This window comes from Saccopteryx leptura, chromosome 3 (assembly GCF_036850995.1).
Source record: "Saccopteryx leptura isolate mSacLep1 chromosome 3, mSacLep1_pri_phased_curated, whole genome shotgun sequence".
In the NCBI taxonomy this organism is placed as follows: Eukaryota; Metazoa; Chordata; class Mammalia; order Chiroptera; family Emballonuridae; genus Saccopteryx; species Saccopteryx leptura.
Genome location: NC_089505.1, coordinates 292,382,044 through 292,409,136, shown reverse-complemented (window position 1 = coordinate 292,409,136; position 27,093 = coordinate 292,382,044). Strand labels below are relative to the sequence as shown.

Genomic DNA, 27,093 nt, shown 5'->3' with positions numbered 1-27,093 from the left:
GCAGTGAGAGTAATAGCATGGCCCCTTGACCTTTAATGACACAACACTGTAAGAAATTAGGAGAAATAATAGCTTGGCGAGCCATGACACAGACTAGTCAACTGTTTTATTTAATGACATGCAATGAGACCTTGATTTACTAATAAAGACAACATGTGAATAATAAACACTGTTCAATGCATCGATTGATGAAACCAATGGAAAAAAATTAATGTAAGCACCACAAAATTTTGCCTGGTTATAGCTGACAGTCATAATACACTTTAGCACCATTTATTTAGCCTTATATTTGCACACAAACAAGCTTTGTGTTTGTCAGTGAAAGCTATCTGAAAAAAGAAATACATTTAATATGCTGGACTGAAGATGGTACACATGTATAGAATTCTGTGCAGACACCAGGGACGACTGCAAACCTGGAAACCCATTCCACAAACAAACACGTTCCTTCTTTACCTGCGCACAGAAAACCATATGGCATCAACGATTCAGTGGAATAATGTTGAGTGGAATGGGGACAATCCAGAAGCTTAACATTAGGTTGAATACTCTCTCCAAAACTGGGAAATATCACAGGAATGAAAACTAAGATGAAGTATTGTCCAACGACCAAACGGTAATGGCCTAAATATTTAATATTCTAGTGTTTCTCTCTGCTTCACAGTTTAATGCTATTCGAAGGAAGTCTGCATTAATTTTATGCATTAAATTCCCTTAACTTCCCTTAACCACCATAAAGTATGGAAAACACAATTTTCCTAAGAAGCTACAAAATATGTAGTTTAACCAGGAGGCAACTTCCTCTGCAATTGCTTGCTTCTCATTCTGATTCTGAAAGAGAAATGTCTGCGCAATTTTTAAAATATATCTATATATATAAATATATATATAGTATTTATTTGACAAACTAAATTTATGGGAGTCTCCCCCACCTTAATCTATCTAGTAATATATTTTATATATTTCCAAATCTATATTACCAGATAGCTTGTATGGACGGCGATAATTGCATTCATTATCATACCGACCCAATATCAGAATCGAGATAATGTTATACAGGTAAACAAGTTTTAAAACCTTGTTACGATAGGTGTCTATCGAGGAAGCAGGCAATTTTTCTCAATGTCAATAACTCATTCTTTAAAAAAAAAACACCCCAAAAACCTACGCACTAATTAGATTTTATGTTGTCGAAACTAAGTGTATTTAAAGTCATATCAGCCCCAAATTGAACTAGTAAACTCCATTTATTTCCCTCCCATAATATAAAAACAAGATATATTTGTTTACAATTATACACCTAAAAAAATCTTTCAAGACTTTTTTAAGCCTGAAGCAAATTTTTATGGGTGAGTCTGTGGAACCCCTGAAAATAGAAGTCTCCCCACAGACATGCTGTCACGGTCCAACAGTAGACAGCACAAGGCTGTCCAATACCCCGTCCTCTTATTTACTCTCTTTAATATACATGTAATTTACACATAAAGAGAACTAGACCCATGGAGCGAGGCGACAGGCGCTCCTCTACTCATGTATCTTAAACCAACACCATATTATAGTATTTACTTTTTTGTGTATGTGTGATGATTTAAGACAATTCTCCCAAAGCAAACTTCTTTAGCTGGTTTATCAACAGACAGCACCCTTCATACTCCGCATTTCACGTTATTCAGGGGGAAACCACTCAATAAAAGGTAGACCCGAATATAAGAGACTGGGGTCAGGGGGAGTAACTAAACTGGGTCTACGTTTTTGCATGAAACTCTGTGGGAGGAAGTTGAGGACAAAGGCGTATTATCTGGGTTCCAAATCTGTGGCCCAAGGTTTTCCACTTCTGCCTCTCACAAAGGTCAGGGAAAATCAATCACATTGGAGAAAAGAAGTAAAAGGTGAAAATCAAAAGAAATGTAAAGACAGGCACAGACTGTACTCGAAAGGACAAATGACTTAACTCCTCCCAACCATCCATATTTCTGTGTGAGAAACAGAAAGCAAACAGATAATTTCAGAATCAGAGAAACAGGAAAAGCCAGGACACGAACACACTTGTTTGGAACTGTGTTTAGAAGTCACAAAGTAATTAAGACGACGAAATGTTGTATTTATGAGCCTAAAAAGGAGCAATAGATCCCATGTCCGATACAAAAGAAGTGACAAAAAGAACCAAAACATCTAATTTTATCCAGGCAACAGCATAAACTAAGTAGCTGTGAGAAGACAGGCAGTAATGTGGCCTTCGGTGATATTATTTCTGTGGCAGCCAAAACTGTGACCTTGATTTTAAGATGGAATCATTCACTCAGTAAAGTACGTATTGCCTTTGCAACTGAGCAATCGATATATCAAGTTCATAGTGGCATTATGCGTCAAAGGCATTCCACCTGGACCCAGTCGCGCTATGGACCAAGTGCTCCAGAAAACTTTCTGAGTGATATTTTTCATGGAGAAAAATGAGAGGATGAAATACTCTAGAAACATCTCCGTTGGTCAAACACGCCATCACTTTATTCATGTGGCCCTCCCCTCTTTCCAGTTCCCGCCTGTGAAGTGAAGGTTCATGGTCTCTTGCTCTGGAGCTGAGTGGCCTTAGGTGACACAATGCTCACATCCTCGTGTTCCTATTTCCTTGATTTTTGTCTGCCATCTTCCGGGCACAGAAGGCCAGCTCTATCACAGAGTGTACGACAACTATGTGGTCAGCAACGGGTCTAGTTTACCCTGTCTTTGTCCTACATTGTCCTGTGTACCCTTGAATGTGAGGACACGCTGAGTGCTAACTTGACCTTTAGTCTCAGACCAATGACGGTATAAGCTATAGGCTAACTAACACACGCTGGTCTTTATGCTGGAAAGGCATTCTCTTCAGGTATCTTGATAGATAACTACCTTGCATATGGAGCTTCTTATAATTACGATGCAGTGACCATTGGTTACCTTATATGCTCATTGTCCTTCAGGAGCTGCAGCTGGGAGCGCCTGCGCAGTGCTCTGTCCCAGCACTCAGGACTCACGTCCTTCCTTGGGGTAAAGAATTAGCACTGCTCAAGAAATCACACAGCCATGCTTCAGAACTGGAGGCTGCTACTTCAAGACTTGACCAGAAAAGTGGCTGAACTTTTACATCACGTAAGGTTTCTCACTCGATTTCTGTGGATCTTCCTGGGCCGGACTTTGTTCTTAGGATTCTCATGCAATTGCTGTACATATCAAAGTGAACACATGTATAAAATACCGAGAGATAGTGGTAAGTGGGTGTAACTGATCCGACCTGAACTCAGCAACGTTTCAAACTGACAGCGACTCAGATGAGAAATGATGTTTAGAGCCCGTGGAAGACAAAGCTCACGATTCCGTGAGACAGGGACGCGAAGGCGGCCCCTCGGCTCCTCTGTTCCTGCGCAGAGGGTTTCCTGTCCTGTGATCACGGGGGGCGGAGTTCTGTCCCAGAGAAATGCTTTTCTCAGGTGAGGCTAGGATTCCTTCTTCCCAGTTGAGGTGACTGGGTGCCCAACAGCGACATCTGCAGCCCAGAGGTGGTGCCTGATGGTCAGCTGTGTGGATGAAGGAGATTCATGACACCTGGCTCATTCTGCTCATCACCAGTGTGACAGACCGAGGTTGCATTTTCCTCTAGTGTTTTTATACTTGCTAAAGTAAAACTTCCCGCTGTACTCAAGAGTGTGCTGTAGCAGGTTTTTATATTTTACAAAAGACTTGTTTTCCCTTGTCCTCTATTTTCCTTCTGCTTAATCAATATCTATTTAGGTATCTTGTTGTTGGTGTGGTGCTTGGCCTCTTCAGTATACAAACTTCTAATTTTTACAAGGTAACTGATAAAACTCTTCTCATGTAGCTATGGTCCTCTCCTAGGCCACACAGAACCAATAACAGATTGCCCAAGTCAGGCCCTCCATACCTGTGGCCGCAGCACACCCACGTACTGGAGAAGCAATGAGACAGCGTGCTCCTGTGATGTCACTCACTTGCTGATGTCACTTCATGACGTCGCACTGGTTGAAGTCACACTGACACCCACTTGGAATAATTTGTCTGCATTTCACATGTTCGGTTTAGACGGCACGTCTCTGCTTGACACGTGTTATTTTGGAACATGCTCTTGAGAGCGCTGAACATTAAATTAACTCTTTGCTACGTCTGCCAAGAAAGATTTCTCCACTGTCCATGAGGTCATTTCAATCTATGTTACAATGTCACAGACTCAGGACTGTCTGTCAGCCATGGCCTTTCTTCATTTCTGGAAATAATTTTAAAACTTATTTTAAAAAATTCTTTCCACAACTCTTGTTTTAACTCAGTATAGTTGACTGTGACATCATTCCTCTCTTTAGACAGCACTTTTGAGTCGTGAAGGACACATTTATGCTAAGATGTGCATTTGTACGAAGTTGGGTGTGCATTTGCACACTAGACATACCAACACAACATGCAAATGTGAAACTGTGACCATGACCTCCTGGGACCCACACCACACATCATCCACATGTTGGAACTACCAGGGAAGTTGGGCAATGTCCTCCCCACCCCATGCTGCATTCTTAAATCAATCCACCGAAAGGGGATAAAAGCATGTCAGATAGGAGACAGATACACTGCCTGTCAGCAGAAAAAGATGACAAGAAACCTGAGTCCTCAAAGTAATATCTGCTTTAATTCAGCAAGTCAGCCTCTGTCCCTTATCCCTTAGCAATTATTTTTGTAAATTATTACTTAGTAATTGATCACATCTGATTGAGAAAGCCTTGCCCTCAGGTCTGTGACAGAAGTTGTCCTCGCTAGTCTCACACAGGGTGGAATTCACCCCATTAGCTCTAGGCCTGGAGCAGACTTACTGTTGTAGAGAACAAAGGCTTTCCAGCGATCTTGGTTCTTCACTCAGTACTGTTAATAGTACACAGGTCAATAACATTAGGCTAAAATGATAAACTATGCAGTTAATTATGTAAAGAACATTGCCTTGTTTATGAAAAGCACTGAAAAGCCATGAAACAGTGGAGAATTATTTTCAGAGACTGTGTGTTCTGATTTCAATCTGGGAAGCTCTAGATGTGACTTGAACTTGCCATGTCTTAGTGATGATATGAAGGGAACTGTTGAATAGGTTGTATGTCTCTGTTGATACTGAACTGGTACCACATGTGGCTGACCCATGGAAATGTATTTGAATTACAACCCCGATATCCTAGGTCCATCAGTCACACTCCCTTTCACGACTCCATTAGGAATGAGACTTTTCTCCGAACCCCCCAGCGGAGAGGAGTCAGCAACCACCCTCACAGTGCTGGGCATACAATCAACAATGGAACCCCATGTTTGTGATTACTTGTGTGTGTGTCCCTGACGCTTTCCTGTCCCTTGTAGTCTCATAGCATAAACACATAAAGGTTCTGGGAAAGTGAGAAGCCGTTCACGCCTTTTCCTCTCACCTCCATCTCATCTCATGTGGAAGTAAGTATGACCCCATGCTTGTCTGGGACATTCCGGAAGGAAAGCATCACAGCTGAGTCCTTCCCTTCCAAATGCACCATTATTGTAGAGCCCTTCTATGCCTAGAGTCTCAGGATGAACCAGGATTTTGTGACAAATATATAGAGAGGCAAACGACTGCTTCTTCAATTTCTTTCTCATTTTAAAGGGAAAAAAATAATAATCAGTTTTCCATGTAGGTGAATGGAAATCCTCAATGATATACACACATCCCCAAAATGACATAGTTCCTCATTACAGTCTTTAGTGAGATGTAATTTCTTGTCATTTTTTTTTCTCCCCTGGACATCAAAGTCCTGAAAGCCTCCAGTCCTCCCACCGGCAAACACTGTGTAAAGGTGCCTGTGCATGCAGACAGCCCTCCGCACTGCGCGGAGGCGACGGGCCCTCAAGCACAGCGGCGTCGAACCCTGTAGGAGCCAGGAGTCAGCCTGCAGCGGTGCTGCCCCCACACACAGGGTCTCGGACACCTCGCCAGGTCAGCCGCATCGCACGGCGTTGGCCGTTAGGCCTTCCTCTTTCTGAACTGGCCTTTTTGCTCAGCCTTCCACCAGATACGTCCAGGGCGTGAGGAACCACAGTCGGCAAGGCCCTGCAGCGTGCAAACGTGGTTGCAATGTTTCCCTGACCCAACCATAAAGCGCCGGATCAAAAGATGTTCTGGTTCTCAGGCCGTGTGGAGTATAAAGGGCAATGAACGTCAAGGCAGCTCGACAATCCATTTCCAAGTAAGAATGGATACCTATCCTCATTAAAATTCATCTGGAAATGTGTATTGTTAGCAAATGAGTAAGAAATTCTCACTAGTATAAAATTCCTGCTTTATACAAAAGCCACACTGGCCATTCAAGTAACTTTGAGAGGTTTTTTTTTCCCCTTATAGTTTTATATTTATACTAAAATGATGACTTTAGACTTGAAATTATATAAAAGGAAAATTAAAAATCATTTCTACCTCCAGGACATTTTTTCCGAGTGCATCGGAACGAGCCCAGTGCCTGTTTGCACGCCGGACACCCGCCTCCCTTCTCCACCTGGAGCAAACAGCTCACCCTCACTGGGCGCTTAGAGGACAATCCACCCTCCAATGTGGAAGCAAACACCAGACGTCCTTCCGTTTCTGCCAGTTTGCAAGTTAAAGGTCAAAGGGCAAAGACACAGAACAGGACTCTTCAAGAGAAATGTCCACAGAAGACAACGTTTACACTGTTGTCATAGACAAGTCAACAGATCAACAATCAAATTCAAGGCAAGCTGTTCATTGTTTCAAAAGCTAATCCTCTAGGAAGCTGGCTTTCCCCTGCAAAGCCAAGCCCACGTCTGCGTCACGGGGCGGTCCTTTCCAACAGAACACCTCTAATGAGCTCCCAGCCCCTACGGCTGGAAAGCCTTTCACAGGAAAAGCCACTCCTAAAAATCAAGAAGGAGGTCTGTCAGTTGCTGAGTTTTCTCTATGAAAAATATTATTGATACAAACCTGCCGCGCAGGTCACACGAAAATGACAGTACTGCTGTCAGGGACAAACGACATTCTAACAGGGAGATAGATGCTTTGGTGGTGTCTTGGCTCTGTCAGTGACCAGACGGGCGGCTGCATGCTGGAAGCCACACGAACCCTTTGAGAACTATGGCCGCCACGCAGGACAATCATCGCCTTCGAGTCGGCGTTTTCACTCCCTTTAACAGTGGCCGTGGGTGGGGCACGTCCAGGGGCCGGCCGGACTCCCATGCAATGGTTTTTAAAACAGAAACTCAGTATGTCTAATCCAAGTGGGGGGGGGGGAGGGGCGACTTAGACTATTAACATCAGTTGCTCAAATAAAATTTCACTCTTACAAGAAAGATACTTAATAAAATACCTTTTTTATTTGCCAGGAAATGTCTTGGCAAGTCACATGGTCAGTGCTTGTCATGGATGCATTTTCTGTGTTACCATAAGTCACTTAAAATACATGGGGTTATAGGATATCTGTTTTAAAAAACAAACAAACAAACAAAAAAAAACCCTGACCTTCCTGAACCTGAGACTGTTGTCACCATTGCCCCCGCCGCTCAGAATCCACCAGGTGGCAAGACCGATGACCCTGCGACTCTGAAGGCTGATCTGATAGTTCTCAAAGGGTTCCACTGCTGGGCTACAATGTCACCTGGCCTTATAAGCAACTGTCGCATTGTCACACCACGTCAGGGACACGCTGCTTCTCACTCTGCTAGAATAGATATTCCTGACCGACCCAGGGGAGGCCTGGGGCAATGGCCTTAAACAGCTTGGCGGGGGCGGGTGTGGGGAGGTGTCCCACAACGACCAAGGTGGAGTGGCAGGAAGGGTCTGGAAATGCTTCCCAACGGTTCCAAGTCCTGTTTGAGTCGAGTTCTGGGCACAGGCGGGACAAGACGCGGAGGACGTGGCTGAGAACAGCTGCAGGAAATGAAACATGGAAGGTTATTAAGGCTGTTACTATATTGCAGAGATTTTGGCCCCTTGTTGTCTGGAAAACGGCTGTCCCAACAGTCTTGTCCCGCCACCCCAACGCAGGCCAGTGCGGCAGACTTTCTGGAAAGGTCAGAACGCTCTCCTCTTTGGAGACAAAGCTGTTCTGGGCCTTCACACGTTCCTGAAAAGTTCAACTATGGGTAGTTCTGTTTCACCTTTTAAACATTTTTTTTTTCTCCTTGGCTGAAAAGCAAATATGCGTGGGTATTCCGTTTTGCTTCTCGTCCCCACCCCCAGATACGGGCTAAGACTTTCAGAAGGGCGCTCCTCCTCAGAACGTGGAGGGAGAACCTTTTGCTTGGTTTCCTCTTCCGGAGTTACCCCTGAATATGTACTGGGCATCAAACGTGCAGAGGAAAGGCCTAGAACGGAAGGACAAAGAAAGACGAGGGACCGAGGGGCGGCAGAGACTTGCATCATGGAAGCATCCCTGCGACTGAATTTCCACTCATGTGCAGGACCAGCAACCCTCTGGTTTGAAAGGTCAGCCCCGAACGAGGCTGCCACCAGCCGGCTCCAGGCTAGGAACCAGCATTAACAGCTCTTGTCTTGAATCTCAAGTGACCACAAACTCCTGGAAACGCGGACAGGGAGCCCCGTGTCACACCCACTCCTGCATGGAGCGTTTACAGTACAGTATGTGTCTGGGCGTCCCTTTGCTCTTGAACTGGAACACGGTATACACCAGGACCAGCAGGCACAAGGCCAGGATGCACGGGATGACGATGGCTATGGCTTTCACAGTGCTGGCTGTGTTGTCCAGTTTTATGACAATGTCGACGTCGTCAGGCGGGCTGTGTCCTTCTTTGTGCCTGTCTGTGGGTCCATCACAGCCCATAAAGTCCTTCAGGATGGATCTGGGATATCCGGGCTCTACCTTGAGGATCTGGTTGTTGAATTTCCAATACTCCTTTCCTTTGTAGAAATAAGTAAAGCCTGGGGGTGGGGGGGGAAACAACACACACAGGAACCGCTTATTGCTGGAAGTGGATGTGTCCAGACAATTAAATCGACTATGTAAAAGACAAATGTTAGGGCCCCTCTGTTTGTGTCGGAAGAAAAGACTGTTCTGAGCTCAGCAGCATGTGGACATAAATCTGGCCACTGTGCTCTGGGAATGAATTGTCCCCTCGGATGCCTGGGGAGCCCCAGCCATAGAGAAATGCTCTCTGCTGACAGTGTGAAGACACCAAACTAAGCACTTCTACCCTCATCTGCGCTGGAGCGAGACTCCATCCACCACTGGCTTACAAGACCGATGGCCCAGAACGCACGCCAGTGTGACAACATTCTCCTGTGTCGGAGCCACTGCCCCAGCTTACAAACTGAAGCACCATCTGCCTCAGGCTGTGACCGAGGACACGTACAGTGTCTCCAGGGGCCCCTGCACGGGGAGTTCTAACCATCTTAGCACTGCGAGCAGCTGTGATCCTCCTCCTCAACCATAGGTCTGTCCGCCCTTTGTCATGGGGAGCAGAAATCATAACAAATAAAAAATCATGCAACAAGAGGTTTTTCCTTTTGTCTGCTAAGAATTTTAATAAGAAAACAGCCATCTCTGGTATTCCGTGCACTGACCTCATTTTTGACTCGCTCTTGTCCTCATTTACACACATTTCTTATTCACTGAGCCTACATTAAATCCATGTCACTTAACTGCATTTTACAGAACTTCTAAAGCCGATATTAATCTTTTTAAAGAATTAATAGCATATAAATAGATTTACAAGTCTATTTTTACTATTTCCCTCTAACACAGTGGTAGTCAACCTGGTTCCTACCGCCCACTAGTGGGCGTTCCAGCTTTCATGGTGGGTGGGTGGTAGTGGAGCAACCAAAGTATAAATAAAAAGATAGATTTAACTATAGTAAGTTGTTTTATAAAGATTTATTCTGCCAAACTTATTGAAAATCCCACGTAAAGTACTTGGTAAGTAATTATTATTATATGCTTTAACTTGCTGTAACTCTGCTTTATAAATTTTATAAAGTAAAGTTACTTCCTTACTTTATAAATCACCATTACTGTGGAACTGGTGGGCGGTTAGAAAATTTTACTACTAACAGAGATACAAAAGTGGGCGGTAGGTATAAAAAGGTTGACTACCCTTGCTCTAACATATATTTCATGGAGGAGGGGGTGGTATGTGGGAGACTCAAGGACCTGGCAGCACATATGACTTATGTTGCAAACCATCAACGATGCAAAGAGCAGACTTTGCAAGCTTATGACAAACTACAAATATGTGTGTCTTTCTTAGGACAAGTCTCTAAGTTTTTGTCGTTTTTGTTGGGTATATAACCCAGTTTTTTTTCTCTCCCCAACTCTTTCATATATGTTTCTTTGTGACTACCCTTCTTGGATTTAATTCTTGATTTCTGATAAAATTCAAGAGCCTGAAAAAAATGTTTTAATGTCATGGTTATTTAAAAACTGTATTTTGGGAGCTATCTATTTTGAATCAGATGCCTACTTTAGATTTAGTAATCATTAATGAGAGTTTTTTCCCCCTATGTTATTGAGCACTTACTATGGAAGAAGAAGCTCTGTGTTCAAAACTTAGTAGGAAGTAAGACTTGGCTGGTTAGCTCAGTCAGAGCATTGTCCTGAAATACCAGGGCTACAAGTTCAATCCCAGGTTAGGGCATATGAAGGAAGCAACCAATAAATGTACAACTAATCAGAACAACAAATGAATGCTTCTCTCTCTCTCTCTCTCTCTTTCCCTTCCTCCGTCTGTCTCTAAAATCAATCAATAAAAAAAAAAAACCACCTTAGTAAATGACACCTTATAATTCTCACAACCATTCTGTCAAGCAGAATTAATTACCTATATGGTCCAGGCAAAGATACTGAGGCTCAGAGATAAAATAACATGACCAAGCCCCGGTGAAATCTTGGAGTAGCTCCCGAGCCTGAACACAAATGATTTATCTAAGACTGGATCCTTCAGAGATCTCTTATCTTTGAACAAATACTCCTTGGCTAAACAGGCCAGGCTGCAATAGATACCACTCCCAAAACAAACAAACAAATAAAAAAAACCTCTTATATCTGTCAAAAAATTTTGGTAAGGACAGAGCGTCTCTCCAGATCACTTTCTTTTGGAACACTCTCTGTCCAATGCCATCAAGACTGCTGTTGCTTTTTATTGAGAAGGGCAGTTTTGCAATCAGAAGCAAACTTGCCAAGTGAGAACAAGTGCATGGAGGTTGAGATTGTTCTGCAGGGAGCTGCTTTGTGATTACCCTGATGAATCCAATGCAATTACTCCACAGGCTTGGATGAAGCACTGTGGGGGGCCTGCCAAGTAACAGGGCATTAGACAATCGTAATTGAACAATGGCATTGATCTAGGACTCAACGGACCTTTCAAACAGGTGAACGTACTTCTTACAGACTGGAAGCCAACAGCTGTGGCTGTGTTTACATCTTTAAGTTTTAGTTCAAGCTAATTACTATGGAGCTATCGGGCAACCCCCCGAAGTTCAGAAGTCTCCATTTTCATGTTTATCAGGTCTGTGGGCTGATTTTATATAACATATTATGATACAAATACAGAAGTCAAATTAGAGTACTGAATACACATCTTAGTGATAAGAAGTCTAGTCAGTAGGAGTTAGAGAATAAAAATGTATTTGGAAAGAAGTAGCCTAGGACCTTCATAATAAGAAATCTGTTAGACCTGAATCCAACAAAATTCATTTCAGTAATAATTTTTAGTATATTTTTTTTCCATTTATGAAATGTTGGTTGGTTGAAAAAATGTTTATGTACTCATTCATTTTCCATTCAAAGAGTAGATTTGATAGAATAACCTGGTAAATGTTACGCTTACTAAGGCTAGCTACTTCAGAAGAATTTTTACCTAAATTATCCTCTTTTGAGAAATTCAAAAGCTAGAAGTGGGGCTGCAATTGGCAAGATAAAAATGCAACAGTGTTAAACATAGAAGCCTGTATTAACCTTAAAACTGCGTTTTCTAAGGGGAGACCATAAAATACCCAGGAGGTGGGCGTGGACAGCAGTAACCATAGTAACAGTTTGAAGGGGGGTGATGGTCAAGACCCCTGTAATAACTAGGTACTGTGCCAGACGGGTACTAGACCTACTGAGGGATCACTACCTCAGTGATATAACTGAATGCCAACTGTAATATAAAAAAATAAAAGTAAAGAAAAACTCACATCTTGCCATAAAACACTTTTGACTAGTGAGTGCCGAGAAGAATCTGTTCCATTCAATTCTGCACGAGTCAAATGTCATTTAGACTTTTGCAGTTATTTTCGGGGAGCGGAGAGCAAAGAGTAAATTAAAAAACTATGACATTAAGGCCCTGGCCGGTTGGCTCAGCGGTAGAGCGTCGGCCTGGCGTGCGGGGGACGCGGGTTCGATTCCCAGCCAGGGCACACAGGAGAAGCGCCCATCTGCTTCTCCACCCCTCCCCCCTTCCTCTCTGTCTCTCTCTTCCCCTCCCGCAGCCAAGGCTCCATTGGAGCAAGGATGGCCCGGATGCTGGGGATGGCTCCTTGGCCTCTGCCCCAGGCGCTAGAGTGGCTCTGGTCGCAGCAGAGCGACACCCCGGAGGGGCAGAGCATCGCCTCCTGGTAGGCAGAGCGTCACCCCTGGTGGGTGTGCCGGGTGGATCCCGGTCGGGCGCATGCGGGAGTCTGTCTGACTGTCTCTCTCGTTTCCAGCTTCAGAAAAATACAAAAAAAAAAACAACACAAAAAAACAAAAAAACTATGACATTAAGATGGTTTCATGTGAAAACCATGAAGATGATAGCTGAGGAAGCTATATTCCCAGAAAGCCTGGGCCTCCCTGCTGTGACACAAGGAACACCAAGCCTGGCATGAGGGACCACCGGTGACTTTAATGACACAGTGTAGAAAAAGAGGTTTTAACTTTTCTCCTTCTTGGGAGACCGTGTGTTCAAGTACATTCTGCAAGGTTGGAATGTTCCAATTTCCAACCATAGATGTATAATCTTGCCACTTTTATTATCAGAAAAGGCTACTTAAAACTAGCTGATAGCGCTGTCCTCATTTATAAATAATAAAGAATGAGGTAAAGAGGCATTTTTGTTGGACAAGTAAATTAGGTAATGAAGTCATACAGCACAACTGGTATACGCTGGTTCTCAATCATTGGCCTCTAGTAGTCATATTTCATTGGTTAACATGGCAGAATTAATATGTATTATGTATTACAGAAAGGCATATTCCCCTAGAATACAAAAAAACATCCTTCAAGAATCGACAATGGACATTTACAGACTTTTAAAAGAATTACCATTAGGAGAGAATTCCAAGGAAGAAACTCCTACACTGGGACAGACAACACAATTTGGGACTCTATCATCTTTGACTTTATGGCTAACAAATGTCACTGGCATGGATTTAGCCTTATGGGGAAATACGCTGAGTCTAGATATAAATCCCCGCATGTTTACTTTATAATTTGAGCTTGCTCTCTTTCATACAAACATCAGAGAAGAAACTGAAAAGTCTTTGTTTAAGGGAAGAAGCCACATTATGAGATTTGAGTAGAAAAAAAATAGAGAATTTGTGTGGACAGACTAGATTGAAACCTTGTGCATTTGTTGATGTTGCGGCTCACAGAACAAGGGTTTTGTACACCAGTGAGATTTTCTCTTCAGGGAGCGAAATTTTAGAGTCATGGCAGGGACAAAATTAATTTCAGCAACTAATGTTTATTGAATTGTTCCAGTTGTGACTGCCTTTGAAGAGGTTATAATGGGCATGTAAGTTGATGGTTGTAAACGGAGATTTTGCGTGCAAGGGGATCAGGTGCCCAGAGAGGATATTCAAGGGGGATTTCCTGCAACATGAAAAGTGAGCTCATGTTGACGGATATCAAAAAGGGAGCGGGGACCAGGTGAGGTCTAGAAGACCCAGAGAGGCTGAAGTTTAATCTGCAGTTTTCTGGGTCATTTGTAAGCACTGATTTTCCCAACATGGTCTGTGTCTCTTTCAGTGGTCTAAAAAGTTATTCTTTGCTACGTGAAAAGAAAACAATGTCTGAAGAGAAGGAAACCATTTTTCTCCTTATGGAGTTTACCTTGAAGTGGGAAGATGATCTTGTTCTTTGATGCATGTTATAGACTTTTTATGCTATTGAGGACCTACAGAGGTACACTATTTTTTCTTCTGGCTCCTATTAGATATCACTTTTTTTTTTAAGGCATAAAATATATAACTTCATTTATTTTTTTTTTGTATTTTTCTGAAGCTGGAAACGGGGAGAGACAGTCAGACAGACTCCCGCATGCGCCCGACCGGGATCCACCCGGCACGCCCACCAGGGGCGATGCTCTGCCCACCAGGGGGCGATGCTCTGCCCCTCCGGGGCGTTGCTCTGTTGCGACCAGAGCCACTCTAGCGTCTGGGGCAGAGGCCAAGGAGCCATCCCCAGCACCCGGGCCATCCTTGCTCCAATGGAGCCTCGGCTGCGGGAGGGGAAGAGAGAGACAGAGAGGAAGGAGAGGGGGAGGGGTGGAGAAGCAGATGGGCGCTTCTCCTGTGTGCCCTGGCCGGGAATTGAACCCGGGACTTCTGCACACCAGGCCGACTATTAGATATCATTTGATGGGGTATTTTTCTTCTGTATATTTCAGAAGGTTGTCTCTTCCTTTGTTCTGGGAAACTGTATTTAGATTTTGTTTTGAATTATTATGATATGGTTTAATCCTATTTAGTAATGCCTGCACGAGGAAAGATGTATTCAGCCTTGACATGTGCCAACGTCAGGGCATGTGGAATGACCATTACTTGGCTCACTTCTCACTTAGGATCTGGCTGAGTCTCAAATCCCTGGGAGGGAGCACAAGGGATGTGGGCCACTCTACCTGTTTCTCGTTATTAAGCAACCATGCCTGGCCTTTCTGAGCTGGTATCCTCCTGGTCTGCTGGCTGTCTCAGCCACAGACACACGTTAAAAGTTACACCTTCACTGTGCCCCATGTCAGGTGTCTCCATACCTCAACTGCAGTTACAACCTGTCTTCTCTGGGACCAGCTCCTGACCTGTGGGTGTGCTATCATCTTCACCTTATGAAGTTTAACAGAAAAACGGTGATGTGACTTCAAAGGTGTTCACACCCGTTACTTTAAAAAAAATTGCCTTTTTTTTTCCTTATAAACTAAAATAAATTGAGGTTAAAAAATATCTGGAGCAGACTATTCAACGTAACTTGAAGAAGGAAGTTTCTATGTGTGGTAACAGGATGCAGCCCCCACGCGGCATTCCTAATGACTTCCCGGGATGAAAGGCTAAGCTGTTGTACAGAAACAAAGTCAGACGCATACCGTTCTCCTTGTGCACGAAGGCTCCCTGGGGAGAGTCAGGGATCCCCTTCCACACCGTGATGGGCTTGGGATAGCCAGGATCCATGGTTTTCATTTCTTCACTGTACCTCCAATACCTAAAAAAAGGACAGAGTCAGCAACAACAACCCACATGTAGGGGAGGAAATGATGTCTGCAAACAGCCATGGCCAACATTCCACGTCCCTGCCATGTGCCACCTGCACACCTGCTAATGACATTCAGAATGGCTTCAGATTGCGGGAAAGACAGCGAAACAAAAGCCTTCCCTCCCTTTCCATGAAAGCATACCTGGAGCCTGGGCATGTTGTGGTGCATTTACTCCATCGGCTAAAGTTAATAAAAATGCTAGCGAAGCATATTTACAATTGCAAAAGGGTAGCAGCAACCTGTGTATAAGTTCTAGGTATCCATTTCTAAAGAAAATTTTACGTAAGCAGCAGGATATCTCTTTTGAAATAATCTTCAGCAGAATTTTGCTTCATGTATTCATTCCATGCCTACCTGAGTCCCTACCCGGCTGTATTGCAGATGCGAAAGAGACAACCTTGAACTAAACAGATATACCCAGCTCTCGTCAGTCTTCTAGTTTAGGGTATCTTAGGGTTATAAGCAAAAAACAAACAAATAAAACCAAGTTATCAAAAAATACACTACGCTAGCAAGGTAGAAAGATCTCTAAAAATGTGAAGTTCTGCACAATCAGTACTATGTCTAAGTTTACTAGGCAGGTGTTTCTACCTGTCAGATGCTGTAAACTATAGGATGAGTTTTTAAATTTAGCTAACATAGAAATCTGGGATAATTAAAATCCTAGGGACAATAGGATTACACCTGCATGTGACTGAAGAGAGATCCCTGGCTGGGTAGTTCAACTGGTTAGAGAATTGTCCAGATACATCAAGGTTGTGGGTTTGATCCCTGGTCAGGGCATACAGAGAATTAATCAATGAGTGCATAAATCAATGGAACAACAAATCAATGCTTCTCTCTCTTTCTTTCCTTCCTTCCTCTCTCTTTAAAATCAATCAATAATTTTTAAAAATTCAATAAATAAAATCACTATGTACTTAGGAACCAGGTTTGTTCTCCAAGGAGCAGAGATCACAACATTCATGTAACAACACCTATATGTTCTGCAGTGTTTTGTGGCTCTAAGGTAAATTTGTACACATGCACTTTTTTTATCTTACTTCACTATGATGGCTCCACAATCTTTTGGATTGCATGTTATATTTCACCCTATGATGGCCCTGTCACTCAGTGCGTTCACTGACAGAGTCCTGGGCATCATATAACTTAGAGAGAATGACTTGGCCATCTTTCTGGCTTTTGAATGTTGCAGGGTTGAAACAAACCGACACTGCCTGGTTGTCTGAATGGCACTGCTCATCCTCTCTTCACGAACTTTCTGTATGAATCCACCTGCCCTTCTTGCTCTTTTGCTGCTCAAATCCTCCTCTTCATGAGAGAATGAGCCTTTCTTCCTCCCTGGTCCCCCCAGGCATCACCTCCATTTGACATCTCTGACACTATGCTGAGCACTTCTATTACATCCTGGGATGTAAGACCCATGGAGACCACAGTTCAAGGAAATGCTAATAAAATGTGAATTTTATCCTGCTCTCTTGTAGGAACAGAATCTGGTATAAACTTGTCGGAATAAATGTGTTTCTCCCTCTTTCTGCTAGAAGATAAGGCAGTGCTCTAATTTGGGACCATTTTGTAATCTGCAAGCGCTCAGGGCGGGCTGGGACCCTTGGGCTACCAGCGGTGTATGGGGTTTTGACACAGACCCAGCACACTCAAACTCAGTGGGACTCCTCTCACCGTGTCCAGAGCTCCCTTCTAAAGGTGCCAAGGCTGATTCAGAAATGCAGCTGGGCATTTTAAGTCCCAACATATTGAAACATATTTCAACATGGATGAAAAGCTCGTTCCACTGATTTTATTTTTCCTCTCTGACAAATAAGCTCAGGGGCTCATTGAGATGTATATTAACATGTTTGGACAGAACACTGTATAAATAAAACATTTGGTGGGTTTGGAATGTAGATACCACAATGGAATACATTTTGGACTTTTGTGCAGGACTGTTAGCCAATGGTAAAGGCTATTCTGATGAACCTTATAGTTTTTCTTCTGATACGTCTGTGATCTCGCCTGCAGAATTATCGCTTCATCTAGCTGACTCTTTGAGAGAAGCACAGGGAATCAGCACTTCAAAATAAATGATGATTAGGAAAGAGATGTCTTTCATTATTTTTTAGACTTGATCATGAGTCATATCCAAAAGAAAAAGAAGTTGTCCTTGTAGTACTAGAGAGTACTATATTTAAGAAATGTTATAGAACATTTTCTTAAATTCCTTTTGTGAGAAGAACAACATGGTATGGACAGATTTGGAAAGACAGGCTTTGACAGGATGTTAATGGATCCTGAACTCCAACTGAACAAAAGTGGCCCAAAGGGTCATTTCACAGGACACAGCAATTCTTCCTTTTTCTGTTTCATTTCTCTACTCACCGTAAGGCTGCTCGCTTCCGTTAAGTAGCCACGAGCACACCTTTTTCCTATCCAAATAATCATACAAAAATCTCATTCTTCAGGAACATTCTTACAAGTGCAACAGAACTGAAATGATCAATTTGTATTCTATTAAATAATTAAGAAATGGCCCTGGCCGGTTGGTTCAGTGGTAGAGCATCAACCCGGGGTGTGGATGTCCTGGGTTTGATTCTCAGTTAGGGCACATAGGAGAAGCACTCATCTGCTTTTCCACCTCTTCCCCTCTGGCTTCTCTCTCTCTCTCTCTCTCTCTCTCTTTTCCTCCTCTACTGCAGCCTAGGTTCAATTGGAGCAAGTTGGTCCCAGGCACTGAGGATGACTCCATGGCCTCACTCAGGCTCTAAGAAGAACTCAGTTGCTAAGAAACAGCGCAGCGCCCCAGATGGGCAGAGCTGGGTGGATCCCAGTCAGGTATATGTGGGAGAGTCTGTCTCTGCCTCTGCTCCTCTCACTGAATAAAAAAAAGATTAAAAAATAAGCCACATGGCCCTGGCCAGCTGGTTCAGTGGTAGAGTGTTGACCTGGCGTGTGGAAGTCCCAGGTTTGATTCCCAGCCAGGGCACAAAGGAGAAGCGCCCATCTGCTTTTCTACCCTTCCCCCTCTCCTTCCTCTCTGTCTCTCTCTCTTCCCCTCCTGCAGCCGAGGTTCCATTGGAGCATAGTTGGCCTGGGCACTGAGGATGGCTCCATGGCCTCCACCTCAGGTACTCAAATGGCTCCAGTTGCAATGGAGCAACACCCCAGTTGGGCAGAGCATTGCCCCCTGGTGGGCAGAGCATTGCCCCCTGGTGGATCCTGGTCAGGTGCATGCGGGACTCTGTCTTTCTGCCTCCCCACTTCTCACTTCAGAAAAATACAAAAAGAAAAAAAAAAGCCACATACACCAAATAATGACTTCATCACCACACAACTCAAGCTGGAAGAAACAAAGGGACTTCTCTGCTTGACTTCTATCAGGTCATCAGAAAAATAAAACAAAACAAAACTGGATCTATATTTTGACTTCCTCCTTTGAAAATAAATTTCTCAAAGGTTAAGCTTAGAATAAAGTATGGCAACAGAATCTCGGACGTGTTTGTGAGAAGATGCTGGGAGACGGTTTAGAAATGTAGCCTTTCAGAGCTAAATGCTATGGAGATCAGAGAGCATTCGAGCATCAAATTACAGCCTAGGAAGAAAAGGGCAGGAAGGGACCTGAGGACATGCTCTGTGCCACGTAATCAACGGAGAAGCTGGAAACTTACAGCTGAACTTGCCGGGCTGTTTGTGTGTTTATGAAACCATTGTTTCATTGTCCGTACCTCGTGAAGCCCCTGCCTACAATATGATTTTCAAATATCTCAAGCCTGTACCTCCATTCCAGCTTTCCAACACGTCTTAAAGCAGAAAGATGCCAGTGGCAGAAGATATAGAGAGAAGTAAAGACAAATAAAATCTCAATATGGCGTTTCTCAAAAAAAAACAACAACCCATACATAGAAAAATATAGAAAAGGTGAAAATCGATACGTATTTTAAATATACAACCTAAGGAGAAAGACTCCCTTGTTCTGTATGTGAAAGAGACGGCCAGTTGTTGCTTCTGCATCTGGGTTAGAGAGCATGGGTCTTCTCCATCGCCTTTTAGTCCAGGGTGAGTTATTTGTAAGTACATAAGTGATACTTTGGAATTCTATCATTACACAAATATGAAGCAATCACTGTATAAAACACCTGTAACTCATCAACTTCTAGAAGACCACTTAGCAAAATTAACTGAAATCCTGCTTTAAATGTTTTTTAAAACCTGTAGAGCAGTTATGGGAACAGAGCTTAAAATCAAAGGACTACATCTGCACACTGCATGGTATTTGCAGGTATCTTCTCAAGCAGGACATCAAGGAACTATTTATATAAAATACCTTTTCTCATTCACTATAGTCTTTATTCTACTGTAAATCTGGCCTCTAATAATCCTCGTTGATTTCACTGATCATAGGTCATCCACATTTAATTTCTAAATTTAATTTTTTCAATGCATGCTAAAGTTTTAGAATGAAAACATTTTTAAAAGTAATGCCTATAGGTGTGGAAAAACGGCTGATAATGGCACAGTTTCTGTGATCAGCTATGAATTCCTTATGGCTAAAAAAGAAATAAAAAATTAAAAAGAAAAGAAAGAAAAACCCCCGAAACTAAAACTCTCCAACGACTCCATACTAAACCTAGTCCTAAGCAATGAAACCTGCTGAGGAATTAAACTCTAACCACCTTGCGGGCTGTTATTTTAGAGATGATGCTATAAGTGTGCAGGCTTTCCTTTAGCAGTCACCACACTGGTAATCAGTTCTCCACACCCCTTTCCTGCTCTAGCACGCCTACATCTTCCTCAGAGCATGCATGTTTTGTGGTGATCAGTGACATCTTGTATTTTAATACAATTTTTGTTTGATAAATCTTCCTTCATGTGGTTTAGTAAAAATCATTGGGCAAAATCTGTGAACAGGCCCTGGCCATTTGGCTCGGTGGTAGAGCATCGGGCTGGCCTGTGGAAGTCCCTGGTTTGATTTTCAGTCAGGGCACACAGGAGAAGCACCCATCTGCTTCTCCACCCCTCCCCCTCTCCTTCCTCTCTGTCTCTCTCTTCCCCTCCTGCAGTCAAGGCTCCATTAGAGCAAAAGTTGGCCTGGGCGCTGAGGATGGCTCCATGGCCTCCACCTCAGGCACTAGAATGGATCCAGTTGCAACGAAGCAATGCCACAGATGGACAGAGCATCGCCCCCTAGTAAGCATGCCAAGTGGATGCCAGTTGGCATATGTGGGAGTCTCTCTGTCTCCCTGCTTTTCACTTCAGGAAAAAAAAATGTGAACAAAGTCAGTAACAGAATAGATTTACAAGTATGCATTTTAATCCACAGTGGCAAATTATAAGACCTTTGTGGTGAAAGATAAAGCTCAATGTTTGAAATAATTTGTAATCAGGAATTGTAAATCACAAAATAAACAAGGTTTATGTCTTTTCCTAAAGTAGAAAACGTTTTACAGGGTTAAACTATCCTGAGATTATAAAGGTGACTCAAATACAGCTGTTAGAGATTAAAGTCTGTTGTTCACATGTGTGTGTGAATGCATGTATACACACTTTAAACTTTCTTGTAAAATGGACACTAAGTCCTGCAGCTTACCAATGAGGTTCCTTAGGAGTGTCATATTTTGACCCAACTTGTGATAGTGTAATTAAAACTTGTTTTTTCATCTGTGTCATTTTTTAACCTAACGATAACTTAAATTAATAAAAAGCAAAGCTTCCACCTTGTATGTTACACATAATACACATCAACAGTGGGCAGGGGTGAAGCCAGCTGCACGTAGTAGCTATGGCAAATTGTGAGACTGACAGTTCACTAATTTTTACAAACCCTGTTAGTAATGTCATGGAAGGAAAAGAAATGACAGGACAGCGCAGAGAAGAAACACTGTACTTCAAGCTAAAAGAACTTAGTCCATTATGACAAGTTTGGCTTGCATATAACAACCACTGCCGGTGCCTAAATAAACAGTGTTCTAAGAAACAGAACTCGTGACTAAACTAAAATTATTTGAAAATGCTCACAATGAACTAGGTGTAAAAATTTAACTTGTCGTATAAAAGCATTAAAAAGCCTCTGCTAAAAAGAACTTTTTAAATAAAGGAAGTAAAATTACAAGAAACTGTGTTGCAGGGGTGCATAGATACTGTCTCCACAGATTTAAGGCGCCTTAAGTTTACAGAGAAGAGAAAGAATACATACCACCTATATAAGTTCATAAGAAAAGGCTGAGTACAGGAAGAATTATGTTGACTCTTATTTTAAAATACATTCAAAACATTTCGATTTCCAATTTCAGTAATTCTTGCATTGATATCCATACAACTAATTCTTCCACCAAGAGTCCATGACTACGACAGATGGGAAATCCTGGCTTGTCTAAACACTCCTGAGCTGCTTTCCTCAGGTGAAGTGTATACTGACCTGTTTCCCTTGAAGAAATAGGTTTTCCCAACGTCCTCCCACCAGATGGCCGAGTCGATGCCATGAGGGGGAATTCCGCTTCCAAGGGTAATCAAGTCATGCGGGTAGCCCGGTTGAAGCGTTGTGTCCTTGAACACCCAGTATTTGTTACCTGTGCAGAGTAGGTGCAAATGCAGAGTACACTAATTCAATCTCAGAAATCAGACCCTATGACGAACAATTGCATTGAAAGTTACTAACAGATAAAAGTAAAATGGTCACTCGGGGGAGGGGGGTTGGGGGGAGGGCGTTGGGGAGGAAGGAGTGGGGGGAAGGGTGTAAAGAGGGACAAATATAAGGTGATGAAAATGATTTGAGTTTGGGTGGAGGGTATACAACACAATCAACAGTTCAAATGCTATAGAGATGTTTACCTGAAACCTATGAACTCTTATGGATCAATGTCACCCCGTTAAATTTAATTTTCTGAATAAAATAAAAAAAAAAAAAAGAGAATGGTTTTCTATGACACCTGCATGATAACTTCAATAACTATGCAGCAGCCATGTCTGGAACACAGAGTTTATTTTTGAAACATCTATGTTATTTTCTAAAGTGGATATATAATGAGCAACTATTTAATAACCCAGTCAGAATTTGTTAATTAATCTAAGACATAGAGTTCTACAACTTGCTACAATGACATAGTTCTGAACCAAGGGTCAGGCATGAGTTTCCTCTGGGAACCAGAGGTCCTGCTTTTGCTGGAGGCTGAGCCAGTGTGGTGTTTTGTGCAAACTGACATCCTAGGACTGCTGTGCTGATAGGAATCGCCTTTCTGTGCGCACGATTCCTCTAGGCCGACCCCCTTCCTTCATTATCAACATTCACAAGTCCCTCCGGCCCTACAACGTCATCCTGCTTTGAACTGGTTTCTGCATCTAGCTGGTACCCATCCTCTGTTTAAAGGTGGTTATTGAGGGGGGAGAATTTTAACTCTACCTGCATTCAAAATTGCAGGACATGGAAAATACTAGAAAAAAAGGCAAACTACAGTGCATTTTATTGCTCTTTTGGAATTACCTACAGATACCACAGTCTGTGCGCTCTGCCCCCAGGCGGTCCTGCCCACACCCCCTGCTGGAGCATGCTGTCCATTACCACAAAGTCACCCTTGCTGTACTGCACACCCATTTAACACCAACTGGCTGGATCAACAGCGCTGACCAACAAAACAATTCTCCACCCTCACATCCATTTTTAATTGAGGAATAACTGACACAGAACATTATACTAGCTTCAGGTGTACAACGCCATGATTCTATAGTTGTATATACTGGAAAATGACTACCACAATAGGTCTAGTTACCATCTGTCACATTACAACTTTTTTCTTGTGATGAGAGCTTTTAAGATCTGCTGTCTGAGCACCTTTCAAATATACAAAACAGTGTTGTCAACTAGGGTCACCATGCTGGGCATGACATCCCCAGGACTTACTCCTTTTCTAACTTACTTCTCTGTACTCCTTGACCTTCTTCACTCATTTTGCCAACTCCTACCCCTTCCTCGAACCACTCTCCATTCTGGCAATCACCAACCTCTACACTGTATTAGTTTTATTTTAATTTGCTTTTTAGATTTCACACTACATAAAATAATCTGATATTTCCCTATCTCTGACTGACTTATTTCATTTAGCATAATACCCCCTAGATCCATCGATGTTGCCACAAATGGCAAGACTTCATTTTTTATGGTTGAATAATAGTCATATATACATGTGTCTGTGTATCAATACCACACTTTTTTATCCACAAATCAATGGACACCTACTTGCTTACATATCATGGATATTGTATTTTTTTGTGTGCGTGATAGAAAGAGGGACAGATAGGGACAGACAGACATGAAGGGAGAGAGATGAGAAGTATCAATTCTTTGTTACGACACCTTAGTTGTTTTTTTATTGCTTTCTCATATGTGCCTTGATGGGGGAGGGGGGAGGGCTACAGCAGAGCAAGTATCTCCTTGCTCAAGCCAGTAACCTTGGGCTCAAGCCAGCAACCTAAGGCTTCAAGCCAGTGACCTTTGGGCTCAAGCCAGCAACCTAAGGCTTCAAGCCAGTGACCTTTGGGCTCAAGCTAGCAACCTAAGGCTTCAAGCCAGTGACCTTTGGGCTCAAGCCAGTGACCATGGGGTCACATCTATGATTCCATGCTCAAGCTAGCGACCCTGCGCTCAAGCTGGAGAGCCTGCGCTCAAGTTGGATGAGCCCACAGTGAAGAGTGCGACCTTGGGGTTTCAAACTGGGTCCTCCGCATCCCAGTCCGAAGCTCTATCCACTGCACCACCGCCTGGTCAGGCATATTGTGGCTATTGTAAATAATGCTGCAATGAACATGGGGGTGCTTATGTCTTTTTGAATGAGTGTGTCAGGTTTCTTGGGATAAGTACCCAGAAGTGGAATCACTAGGTCATGGGAAGTTCCATTTTTAATGTTTTAAGGACTCTCCGTACTGTTTTCCACAGTGGTTGTACCAATCTGCATTCCTACCAACAGGGCATGAGGGTTTCCTGGTGCACAGAGCATGGGAAACATTCAGAGAAGCTCAGTTTACATTTGTACAGGTGTTTCAGGAGAGGAGAGTATATGAGAAAAGAAAGGTTACGGTTCTTCCAGGAACTTTTTATTATTGTTTATAAATTTTTGCTTTTTTCAAAAGGTGTTTGGAAATACTTCTCTGTACTGTTGGTGTTTTCCATCAGTAATAGGAAGAAACAATGAGATTTTCATTATAGAAGATCTCAATTTGCTTTTTTCCCCCCTGTTAGGAGCAAACCCTCGGGTATTTTTTTTTAATGCAGTTATATTTTCTTTAAAAAAACAAGCAAAACAGAAAGCTCATCAGCAAGCATTAGCTGTCAGGTCACATGATGAGATCCCAGCAGTTAATTGTACACACAAAAAAATAAGAAAACAGGATACCTGCTGAGTATCTGTGGCACAAAGAAAATGACTCATGATTATGAGTTATACATTTAATTCTCCAGTATTTACTAAGGAAATACAATTATACAATTCTTTTTGCATCCTGAGGTGGTAAGATTTTCACATGACAAGGCTGACGTGACTTCATTTCTACTTTTCAGATTTTGAGTGTGTTAGATTCATATTCAACTATTTTCTGTTAACATAGCAGAGGTGGGTTTTTTACTACCTTACCATCAAACAGTCTGGTTCTCAAGGAAAATATTGCTTCTTTGGCAGAAGGAAGGCATTTACTGAATTTCATAGGAGGTTGACACGGTCAGGAGCAAGTGGGAAAAGCTGGTCCTACTGACAGAGTACTAGGCAGAAGGTAGAGGAAAATACCAACAAGTCCGATTAAAGACAGAGAAACTTTATAAAAAAAAAAAAACCAAAAAACCCCCAATCTCACCTAATGTCTGGGGCTAGAATGCTATAGATCATATATACTCCAGTAATTCTCCTGTGAGATCCGTCTCCCCACTGATCATTTCTTCCATCCATACATCCACTCACCCATCCAAACATCCACTCACCCATCCATCCACCCACCCGCCCTTCAGTCCACTCATCCATCATCCATCCACTCATCCATCATCCATCCATCCATTCACCCACCCATTCATCTCCCCACTCAACCTTCAATCCACCCATACACCCACCCATTGCCCCACCCACCCTTCAATTCATTCATCCACCATCCATCCATCTATCCACCCGCCACCCAACCATCCATCCACCCATTCATCTCCCCACTCACCCTTCAATCCACTCATCCATCATCCATCCATCCACCCACCATCCATTCACCCACCCATTCATCTCCCCACTCAACCTTCAATCCACCCATACACCCATCCATTGCCCCACCCACCCTTCAATTCATTCATCCACCATCCATCCATCTATCCACCCGCCACCCAACCATCCACCCACCCATTCATCTCCCCACTCACCCTTCAATCCACTCATCCATCATCCATCCATCCACCTACCATCCATCCACCCATCCATTCATCTCCCCACTCACCCTTCAATCCACCCATACACCCATCCATTGCCCCACCCACCCTTCAATTCATTCATCCATCATCCATCCATCTATCCACCCAACACCCAACCATCCACCCACCCATTCATCTCCCCACTCACCCTTCAATCCACTCATCCATCATCCATCCATCCACACACGATCCATCCATCCACCCACACATTCATCTCCCCACTCACCCTTCAATCCACCTATACACCCATCCACCATCCACCATCCACCCACCATCCATCCATCTATCTCATATCTATTCAGAAAGAATCTATTACAATCAGTCCCTGGGGGAGCTGTGGACACAATGACAGAAATACTCAAGGTCCACACCATTGGCAGCTGAAGGACCAGCAGAGGGGCCAGACACTAAGCAAAAATCCCATGAAGAAATTTTAAAAAAGACATGCTTATTCCTAACAAGGAAAAGGGTCTAATGACTTTTTAAAATGTTTATCAAGATTACAGGGCCTCGTCTGGAAGCTGATTCATACCTGTCTTCCTAACACCCTTGAACTGAGCCACTGTTACTGATGGGCATTATATTGTTCAGATGTTCTGGATTAGAAAAATGGATGGGAATCCAGCCTAAGGCAATTATTTCACAGGTCAAAGAAGTGACATGCTTAAAAATGCACAAGTGCTAATAGATTTTTTACTCCAGTCCAGGTATTTTAATTCAGCACTCAGCTTCCTATTCCATACTGACTCTCAGAACTGAACACGTCCACATGCCGTCTGCTTTCAGAACTGCTGATGACTTCCTGCTTCCTTCCCCGTGATCAAGTAATGACTGCACATGTGTTATGGAAGTGTTGGTGACTTAATCCACTGCACCAGCGCATGCCTTGCTCACTGTAGCCTTAGTCATCAGATACTCTTAGTAATACTAATTAAAAAATTCAAGTGCATTGTTGTTTCTTCAGATTCCGCAACACTCATTTACATATTTCATATCTTCACTTACAGTAGCCACTAAACTGGGGCACCAGCTGCTGCCTGTCCTTGTAAGTACAATTGTATGGGGACACAGCCTCACCTATTTCTTTACAGACTGTGTAGTCCCATTTTCACACTATAATGACAGGGTTTAGTAGTGATGATAAAGACCATATGATCTGCAAAGCCAAAAGT

The 27,093-nt window shown here is 43.0% G+C and overlaps 1 protein-coding gene across 2 annotated transcripts in view; it reads right to left on the bottom strand.

Annotated features, from left to right (window-relative positions):
• Positions 1 to 238: 238 nt before the first annotated feature.
• The window catches only part of MMP16 (matrix metallopeptidase 16), a 224,109-nt gene continuing 197,254 nt past the window's right edge, over positions 239 to 27,093 (bottom strand). For both annotated transcript variants that reach the window (XM_066378776.1, XM_066378777.1), the window contains 3 exons: positions 21,908 to 22,058; positions 15,331 to 15,446; positions 239 to 8,935 (listed from right to left, as the gene is read on the bottom strand). In XM_066378776.1, coding sequence (XP_066234873.1) covers positions 8,601 to 8,935; positions 15,331 to 15,446; positions 21,908 to 22,058 — 602 coding nt within the window. In that variant the 3' untranslated portion in view covers positions 239 to 8,600. The remainder of the gene's footprint in view (positions 8,936 to 15,330; positions 15,447 to 21,907; positions 22,059 to 27,093) is intronic.